The sequence below is a fragment of the Euprymna scolopes genome, chromosome 24 (genome assembly GCF_053919585.1).
Source record: "Euprymna scolopes isolate OS-2025 chromosome 24, ASM5391958v1, whole genome shotgun sequence".
Classification (NCBI taxonomy): domain Eukaryota; kingdom Metazoa; phylum Mollusca; class Cephalopoda; order Sepiida; family Sepiolidae; genus Euprymna; species Euprymna scolopes.
The window spans coordinates 32,178,613-32,189,567 of NC_136505.1; the positions used below are offsets into that span (position 1 = coordinate 32,178,613).

The 10,955-nt window shown below is 32.2% G+C and overlaps 1 protein-coding gene across 14 annotated transcripts in view; it reads right to left on the reverse strand.

Moving 5' to 3' along the window:
• Positions 1-7,722, reverse strand: part of LOC145246636 (putative RNA-binding protein Luc7-like 1) — a 33,316-nt gene extending 25,594 nt beyond the window's left edge. For 3 of the 14 annotated variants that reach the window (XM_080108323.1, XM_080108337.1, XM_080108335.1), the window contains exon 1: positions 7,025-7,339. In XM_080108323.1, coding sequence (XP_079964449.1) covers positions 7,025-7,085 — 61 coding nt within the window. In that variant the 5' untranslated portion in view covers positions 7,086-7,339. Of the gene's footprint in view, positions 1-7,024 lie in introns of all 14 variants that reach the window. The other 11 variants (XM_080108332.1, XM_080108328.1, XM_080108330.1 and 8 more) reach the window with 8 other exon arrangements.
• Between the last annotated feature and the right edge of the window lie 3,233 nt (positions 7,723-10,955).

Here is a 10,955-nt window from a genome sequence, read left to right on the forward strand (position 1 = left end):
TTTGATAACATTTATTTGTTATATATTTGTTTTTTGACAACTTTTTCGAATCTATGTGTACAGTAATAAAAACCCAAAAAAGTAACATTTATAGACTATAAAAGTAACGAGACTGGAAAAAAAAAAAAAAAAAAAAAAACTTTTTTTTTTATGGCTAGTACTTTTTCAGTTCAGCTCTATAGCAGACAACATTGGTTCGGTAAAATCCAGTCACAAGTGACAGTAACCAAACCACATAACGAAAAAGGCGACATACACATATGGTCTATTTTCATTGTTTTTTTGTTTTAATCAGCAATAACTAGACCGAATTTGTGACAGAAGAAATTTATAGGCTATATTGAATTTTCTCGTTCACACACCCATAATGAGTATTCGTGGTGGTGGTCCTAGGTCACGAATTCCGAATAGGAGAGTGAGCGAGAAAATTTAATATCGCCAATTTATAATTACCATGTTATAGAGCTATCATTTTTTAAAATAAAGGTTTCTATTAGAAAATGAACCATCCCTTGAAGTTTGTAAGACTACAATCACGATGAAAAAAAAGAAAAGTGCAAATATTCATAACAAAAATACCTATAATGGTGGAGGGAGCGCATACTTATTCTGCTAGATAAAACTCAAACTAAAAAAAAATTGTCTTCAAGATATACAAGTTACATAAATTTTAATTTCAATTGACACGGTATCTTTCATCGATAGCTTACATTAGAGAATACTATAATATATTGGTGCTCGAGTCGACAGATCGATTTTTTTACTATTTAATATGTCATTTTAAGCAAAAACAATATTGCGCACTTCATTGTCATGTTGAAAATAGTAATTTATCCAAAAATTACACGGTAATAATGGTGTAGATTGGCCTTCCTTTGTTTACAAAGCCATTTGACGGAAGTGACGTCAGACATTTTTATTTACGGATGGCCAAAACCGTATAGAATGAACCTTTTATAAGTTTTATTTAAACAGTCTTTATTTGAACTTAATGGACTTTTATTTGTTTTTGTATTTATTAACTGTTGTATACTCTTTATCAAACAAAAATAGAACTTTTATAATGAAATATATATTATGGCCTGTTTTTCAAACATCGAATTTTTAAGTTTTATTAAAAAAAAAAAAAAAAAAGTTTTTTGTTTTTTTTACACCATTTATCATCACTGAAATTTTATTCAACAATGAAATGATAAAACAAAAAACTTTTCGTTAAATATATTTTTTAAAAATTATAAAATATCTATAAAGTCTATTTTTTATGTCTGTAAAAGTTTGTTGAAAAGTTCAAATGAAGTTTATAATTTAATTGAAAAATAAAAAAATAACACCGTTTTTTTTGTTTTGTTTTTTTAAATAAATGTAACTTTAATTTAAAAATTTCGATGCTTGAAAAACAGTCCAAAATATGTCATTATAAAAGTTCTATTTTTGCTTGATAAAAAGAATAAAACAGTTAAATACAAAACAAAACAGTCAATTAAGTTCAAATAAAGACTGTTTGAATAAAACTTATAAAAAAGAAAAAAAAGGTTCATTCTATACAGTTTGGACCATCCGTAGATAATGTCTGACGTCACTTCCGTCAAATGGCTTTGTAAACAAAGGAAGGCTAATCTACACCATTCCCAATTACGAAAATTTATCGATTAGAAATTATTTATAGTGAAAAGTATTTTTTATGAGAAATTGAGTAAAATTGCATTTTTGTTCGATGTTATAGAGTAGACAGTGAAGGAAGAACTCACAAAGGGGACATAACTCGGAAGAAATATTTTAAATTATTTGTCCACTAGCGAGGGGTACCCGGCGTTGCCAGGGTGTTTGTAGGTGTGTGTGAAAAAAAACAGGTGCCCGTGAAAAAAAAAAGGAAACGTTGACGACGCGCAGTTGGAAAATAGTAGTGTGAAGAAAAAAAAAACAAAAAAAACAGGTGCGCGTTTTTGATTGACGTGACGGCGATAGGTATTCAGTAGTTAGCATTTTGTGCGGGACAGTTTTTAATGAGGTCAATAAATCGGTTTGTTTGTTTTTAAAAACCCGAGCTACCGTCTGATATGACGAAGTCGACATTGATCAAACGTTACTTAACTCTCTAGAGACCACTGGCTCTGGGCCTGTGATTAGAGTCGAGTTTCGCTTTTTGTTTATACCGAAAACCGAATGTAACGCGTGCCGATGCGGGAAATGTGGAATAATGTTTGAAAGTCAATAAAATTAAATAGACAGGCGAGCTCCGTGGTTAAGTGTGAGATATTACAATTTATAGATGGTATAAAAAGGTTTAAGAAGTAGTGAAACGTCAAGCGAGCGAGCGCTTCTGAGAAAGAAGCCTTTTGTGGACATCGAGGAAAAGCATACATACATTTTATATATATAGATAGCAGACAAATAAAATATTGCACGTTATCTAAATAAAAACATGATAGTTCTATCGGTGAATTTTCGTAATTTTTGGATATATTACTATTTTCGACATAATGAAATAATATTGTTCTTAATTAAAACGACATAATGAAATAATATTGTTCTTAATTAAAACGACATATTTAAATAAAAAATAAAATTGTCAACTATCTTAACAAGCATTATTAAAACATCGACTGATGTATGAAAAATAGAAATGAATTCACCCTACATTTAAATAAATAAACCAATTGTAATGAATTTTTAATATATATTAATGATTAGTCACGAACTATTATTTTATTAGGAGACAAAGATTTTTTCCAATTTAAGGAAAATAAAGCACGATACTGAAACAACGCTGAACTTTTTAGATGAGGTATGAAGGTTTGTATTATTTTGATTGTTCGGACAATTATTCTCATCTTGGCTGTTATTGGCACAACGTTTGCCCGTACAATCAAAACAATACATAATTATATATTACAAGAAAAGGCCTCTATATTACGAAAAATATCAGTTAGTAATAACTTTTATCAAATGATCGATATTATAATTTAATAAAGCATTGTTTAAAGTTTCAAATATTTTTTTATAACATTTTACAAGTGAAAATCGCAGTTCCAAATTAACTGAAAAACTGCTACTTGTAGCAGTTTGTGTTCTCATAAATTTATAATTTGATGAAAGCTTGTGCAGCCCCTTCTCCCACACTTAACTTTATATTATATATATATATATATATATATATATATATATATATAAATTGCAATAAAAATCCAACATTATACAAAGGAAAATAATAAAATGCAACATTGTAAATAAATCACCCACCCCTTCAACCCTGGTTGGTTGCCAGTCAGGTGAATTAGAATTATAGTTTTTTTTTGTTGTTTTAAGGGGGTGGGGGATTAAGAGCATATTAATCCTTGAACGTGACTTTTTCGGTTATGAATTTGGAAAGAGGCAAACTGGTGTTATGACAAAGAAAATAAAAACAAGCAGTTTGATTTTATAATTTTTTTGGTCAATGTGCACTACTGGTTGTCCATTCCAAAAGCCGTTCTTAACATGAGAAAGTTGGGGATTGCTTATTCCGAAAGACATTTATTTTCAATCTCCCCGTAATCAACTTTTCAAAAAAGTCTTTGCGTGGTCCCCATTGAACTTTCACCATTTTTTTTTAATAATCAATGCTCCCGTTTGTTTGAAAAATATTTTAACTAGTTTATATTGAAAATAGTCTAATGTAGTAATAACGTATTATTCCGTCAAACTAAGCGGACAATTTTCGGACACCGTTCTTCGCCCACGACCTTTGCTATTTGCCTCTTTCCAAATTCACGACTGAACGAGGCCACATTTAAAAGAACAATCGCAAATGACAAGTTCCAAGGTGTAAGCATAAAACGATTATAATTTTTTTTTAAGAAATGCAAAAAGACTAATAAAAAACAGCTGACTTTTTTTTTAATGGCAAAGTTGCTAGTTATGGCAAAAATATAAATTAAATAAAAATGAAGTTTCAAGGATTTTTTAAGCTAAAAAAATAATTTTATTTAAAATGGTATATTGTAACATTGAAATTACACAATGTCATGCAATAACTAGAATAATTTCAGTTATATTAAAAATTCGCACCCACCCATAGCGGTCGAATATTACGTCAGTAATTTAAGGCTGGTGTTATGCGAGGCTTAAATTATTTTTATTATTTACTAACCAACTAGTTGTTATCTTCAAGTTTCTTCACCATTTGTTAATAGACTGCGCAGACGCCGCAGATCTATCAGTTGCATGAAGCTAGCCCCCCCCCCTCCCCAATTGTAAGCAAAAACTAACTAAAAATTGATAACCAAGATTTTTAGTTTTCTTATTTCAAAAAAAAAAAAAAAAAAAAAAAAAAAAACTTTCGTTACCGTGCTATTTTTAAATAGTATTTAAGTTTTACGATTTTTATTAAATTGTTACAAAACGCCCTTCCCACCTCATGTTAAGAAGAGCCTTCTAAATAACATAACACGGTAACAAAGGTGCATAAGTACAAAAACAAAATCTAGTACTATTTTGCAAACAACTCCATGCAAAAAGTCTTTGTCAACAAAAGGCTTTAAGATAAATCGTAAATTCAGCGTAAAATTTTTCCGGCCTGCAGTAAAGGGAGACAACTCAATTCGAACTATCGAGATCAAAATCAACCTTGTAATGGCTATGACTTACTATTAAATCGCTAAAAAGGGTAATTTTTCAGATTAGGTCCACCTCCACAATTTTCTTTTAAATGACAACTTTGGTAGGTTTTCGACGATGCTGAATACGAAAATCGCATTGAAATTTTGTAGAAATAAGTAGTTATCGAGATATAAAACGTATTATGCATTGTATTCTTTGGCGGCCATCTTTTGCACGCGCATGCATGAGTATATTTGTTTATGGCGCGCTCGCACGCGCGCAAAAAAGATGTCCGCCAAAGGATACAATGCATAACTTTTTATATCTCGATAACTACTTATTTCATTGCGATTTTCGTATTCAGCATCGTCGAAAACATATAAAAGTTGTCATTTAAAAGAAAATTGTGGAGGTGGACCTAATCTAAAAAATACCAAAAAAATTAAAATTGTTTCAGGTTATTTCATTTAAAAAATAGACAGAGAAAACTAATATTTTTAGAGTAATACCGGCCTTTAAAGTGTTGACGTCATATTCGATCGCCAAGTTTATTACCGTAATTTTATCTTTAAATAAAATGTATAAAGACCATTTATTCCACAAGTTTTAAACCAATTGTTTTTATATCAAGATTTGTAACGAGATTTAATTTATATACAAATAGGGTACTTGTACAGTTTAGTCAAGACATTAAAAAATGAAAATATCGAAAAAAAGTTAAAATTGTATGCACCCGTTATAGAACGAAGTCCTCCGAAAAAAGTAAAAAAAATCACTAATTTCATCAAGTAGGTTTTTTTTTTTTTTTTTTTTTTTTTTTACAGCGAAAAAACACGTTTTTATGAGAGCGCGTTGAAATTTGTTTGAATTTTAGAAATGACAAAGGGAGATAACTCCAGTTAAAGCGCTGACACCCCTCCCATCTCTAAATACTAGCTTTTCTTCCTAAAAATCGAACATTTTGCTCGGTATCATAAATTGTTTTTTCGCCGTAAAAAAAAAAAAAAAAAAAAAAAAATACTTGATGAAATTAAGTTAATTTTTTTTTTCAGAGAACTTCGTCCCATAACGGATACATACAATTTAAACTTTCGATATTTTCATTTTTTAATGTCTTGACTAAACTGCACGAGTACAAAAAAATAGGATTAATAAAAGGTTATGAATGAAATATTTAAAAATTAGATTATACAAAACAATTTGTTTAAAACTTAAGCGGAAGTCTGGTTCAATGGCGAATTACTAATAAAAAAAAAAAAAAAATTAAAAAAAATGCCAGGTTTACACAATCTTTTCAGTTTTCTTTTATCTCAATATTTGATATTAGTCACAAAAAAAAAAAATAAATAAAAATAAAAAATTAATGTGCATTATATGCGAGAAACACAAGAGACCTTTTAGTTTTGAAATTCAATAATAAACACATTTAATGTTCTACTTTAAAAAAAATACCTACATATTTAACTGCTTAAGGTCACCTAAATATATTTGAAGGCGATTTCATAACATAATTTAGATTTGGGAAACTCAAAGATTTCTGGAGGGGTTAACATTTTTTTTTTAATAAAACGTGATTCTAAAAAAATAGAAAAATTTTAAAATTTCACAATTAAAAAAAAAAAAAAAAAACGGGAAAAAGATGATAAACAAAATTATACGTTGTGTACGATTTCAGTGTCCTAATTTCTCTTCAAAAGGCGTCATTCTAATAGATAAGCAGTTTTAAAATTACATTGCAATTCAAAATATAGTAACAAAGAAAAAAAATAATCAATACAAAGTAAAATATTTTAAGAGAATGCCTTAGTTTATATATATATATATATATATATATTACACATAAAATAATTTATACATATATATGGATACACACAACTTAAATTTAGAACTATCGTCCTTCCACTGTATCTATGACGAATTTTTCTCTTCGATTGAGTTTTTGTTTCTCTCTAATATATAAAAAAATACATAATTCCCTTTAAAAAAAAAAAAAAAAAAAAAAAAGATTTTTATAGTTTTATTTTGTTACTACATTTACCAACTTTAAAACTACAAATCGAATCGTTATTTTAGAATGACGTCTTTTGAAAGAGAATTTTGGACGCTGAAAACGTACACAACCAAATTATGTTAAGTGATTAAGGGGGGGGGGAGAATATATTTTATTGCTATTATACAAGGAAATAAATTACTAATACATATTTGAATATACGTCACAAGGAAAACAAAAACAAGTTAAACAAATGAATATAACAAATAAATACTGAAACGGAATTAAAATCGATAAATATCATTTTTTTTTTAATTTTTCAAAACATGAGGGAGGTAAAAAAAGACATTTCATTTGAATACATAAATTGATCATCTCTATCGGAAATGTTCTTTTAAACAAAATAAACATTTTAAATTAAAGAAGAAATATTTTGGGGGTATTTTTGTTACTTACCATTGCGACCTGTGCCCATTAATTCATCGAGCATAGCTCGAATCTGATCGTGAGCCGACATCTTGAAAAGGACAAGATTCCGCTGTGCGTAATGGCGGCGGCGCCTTATTGTTTCTACAAAACAACTCGACTAAAAATGACGAAGCTGGACTTTTTTTGTTGTTTGTTTGTTTAAGTTGTATGCCTTCGCCGATCAAAAAACATACAATGAGACAACAGACGATAAAAAAAAAAAACAATGGTGTTGATCCGTATAGAGTTTTTCAACGTATTACTTTATGGTCAATAGCTGAACAAGAAGTTACGGAAATAGACGAAGATTGCATTCGTCATCAACCGGAAAGATACGGAAAATGCCGAAGAGTAGCGAGTAAAATTTTTGTTCGTGGCGAAATAAAACGTGCAATCGCAATGAGTTTTTGATGAGTCACTACTTAAAATACAATTAATCAACATAGACAAGTGTACTAATAAATATAATGTACAGCTTTTTCTTAATTATTGTTAAATATATGGATAGAAAATTCTAGCACATTAGAAATAAAAAATATATGAAGAAAGTAGATGGGATTCTTTGGAGAATAGTAGTTGATCGTTGATCGATAATAAAACCAGGAAAAGGAATTTTTTCTGCAAACAAATAAAAGAAGCAAAGTATCCGCCTTGGTTGAATGAAGAAATTTGTTTGATTTAAAACCAGCATGTATAATTTTAAAATCTATTTAATAAAATTATGATAAAACTTCGTGTGTGTGTTTCTCGCTCCTGCGTGGCTTTACACGTTAACTTATGATTATTTATTAAAAATCAATCACATCGATCAAATATTTATTAAAAATAAAACTATAAAAATAAAACGAGGATGAAATTGATTGTTGACTGGGTAAATTTTTACGATGTGTCCCCACTCCCCAGCGTATTATAACACCCCTCCCCAACCACCCATGTTAAGAACGGCTTTCGGAATAACTCCCCTAACCTCCCCTCCCCATGTTAGGAACGGCTTTCGAGGTTGGGGGGGGATATTCCGAAAGCCATTCTTAACATGGGGAGGTCGGGATGTTTAAAACACGTTGTGGCACATCGTAAAAATTTACCGTTGAGCGTTGATTGTCCCCCATTGTGCTACCACGTCTCTATCTATCTATCTATCTATCTATCTATCTTATTGTACGTATGAAGAATACAGACAGTGCTGAAATAATGTTAGTAAACCATTCTCTACCTCTCCCCTAACAATTTAATGAATAAAATATACCCTAAATTTAACTTCAAAATTCTATCCTAAATATAGCACGGTCCGTAGTACCTTTTTTTCTGCCCATTCAACAATTGAATATCTCAAGCAGTAGCACATAAGGAGTTTCTTCTCTATCATTTTTTTTTTTTTTCAAAGGAAGGCTTGCAAGTCACATATCGCTGTGAATAATCGTGCCAATTATAAAAAACTGTAAAAAAAAAAAAAAAAAAAAATGCCCTAAGTCCAGTTGGCAAGACAAAAAAAATGACGAAATTGATGCATACACAGTGGGCATAATGAGCTCGGTAAAAATTGTAGGACACGTTGGAGTCACCACTTATAGGAAATGTGATTTAGTAGGATAACAAATTTATAACCAGGGCCTATCAACTCCTAGGACAGGGGCTGTGCATGCCGCAGCCCTATTGAAGCGAGAGCATATCCGTGGGACCATCAAAAGCAAATTTAACAGAATCGCCGATTAATAAAAAGGTTTCACCAATCCACATCCATACACAAAAAAATAAAAATGAAATCTGGAAAATAACGACACTCGACAAAGAACACAAAATCTCTGCACCAACATGAAACAAACATCAAATCTGTTGCCAGGGACGCTGGTAAAATGGTGGAATCCTTCTACCGCTCCAGAAGATATCTCACTACTAATGCAATTCTCTATCTGTATAAAAGCCAAATACGTCCAAGGATGGAGTACTGCTGCCACATCTGGGCAGGAGCTGCTAAAAACAGCCTATCCTGCCTTGACAGAGTACAAAATACTTTGTGGTTTAGTGGTGGATGCCCTTTTCTCTTCCCTGCAACCTCTCTCCCACAGAAGAGACGTTGCGAGCCTGTCTTTGTTTTATCGCTATTTCCATTGCAGGTGCTCATCTGAGACCAATCCCTCGTCCCCCTCCCTCGCGAATCTTTCACGAGAAACACCCGTCTGGCTGAAACTACTGTCAATAATTTTCCCCACTTTTTATCTGTGCCTAAATCCAAACGTAGATTCCATGAGCAAAGCTTCTTTCTTAGAACTGCATGCCAGTGGAACTCTCTGCCGCTTGCCTGTTTCCCACCTGACTACAACTGGGGCGTCTTCAAGTCCAACATAAACAAACTCCTGACAAACCGCCCCCTTAAGTAAGACACTCTATCAAAACCTCCAATACTAATGATTACTACAATACTATCTCATTGATTACTGTACACGCAATAACACTTATCCCTGAGTGGCCTTTGGGCCTTGATAAATGGTGACCCCCATGTAAAAAAAAAAAAACAAAAAACAAAAACAACACTCATCTACGTGTTAGGAGCACTAGTCTAAATTGTTCCAGCATAAGTGCTTCATGTTTGGAACGTTCATAATGAAAGGCTAGTTGAAGCGAGGACATTGTGAGACCCGCACTAAGCTTGAAATTACTGATCTTTCATGATCAGAGTGTCACACATGGGTTCAAAGTTAAAATTCTTTGAGAAAAATAATCTACAAATCATATAAGTGAATGCATGCGCGTACGTGTGTACATATCATAAGAACAGTAGTCCGAAATAAAATTGTTTAAAGGAAGATTCCAATTCTCGTTCGATGTGGTAATCTTCCATAATGGGAATTAAAGTTCATGTAGATCGTACACAATATCAGGATGGAAGTTTTAATGTCTCCCGGTGACAGAGTTATCCTGAACATGTGCTATTCTTGAGAAATCGGAGAAAAAAACAATTTGATTTTTGGCGGGTAAATCCCTAAACACGGGCCTTCCCAACCGTTCCAGCCTATTCACTGCATTCCCACACGAGGTAGCGTAACACTGTTTCCCCCCCCCCCCCATTTTATGTATGCATGTAGTCATACCATGATGCCATGCACCCACATGTGTGGGCGTTGAAGCTGTGATCGCTATGAAACGTTCCCACCAGGGACCTCTTCTGGCCGGGCATAGCGGTTGCTACAAGATTCCCCTCCTAGATAAGAAATCAATCTAAGAAGAAAGAATGTAAATACTGCATATATTTCATTAGGTGTAGGTAGCAACACGAAGTGGATGCTTTATTGTCTGCCGGATTTGGTGGAAATTGTAGCACTAGGTAGCACTGTATCGTTAGGCATGGCTTAGCTTACCCTGGTTGAAGGGTATATCTTGGTTGATGGAAGTCCAATGTCTATTTTAATGGTAGATCTGATACCAAGGAGTATGAGAGGGAGGAATTCCATCCAGTTATTAGAATCGGAATGTGCCTTTAAAAAAGTCTTGAGTTGGCAATGGAAGCATTCAGCCAAGCCATTCAAGGACAGATGATAAGACATGGTTCGTATATGCTTGCATCCAAGTAGATGTGAAAGTTTAGCAAAAAGATAGGAATCAAACTGTTTACTTCTGTTGATGGTAATAATTACTGACAGACTAAATCTTGATATCTACTGTGAAATGAGTTTTTGGTGACAGACTCAGCAGAGATGTCAGTGATGAGTAAGGCTTCGAGCAATCTGGAGAAACTGTCAATGCAAGTGAGCAGATACATAAAGTTCTTTGAAGGTGGTAATGGACACACTATGTCGATGTGAACATATTTAAAACAAGTCTAAGAAATAAGGAACTTTGCTAGGGGGCTCTTAATATGTTGAGTAACTTTGGATTTTTGGCAAGGGCTGCAACTCCGTGATCAGTCGCATACGTCCTTATT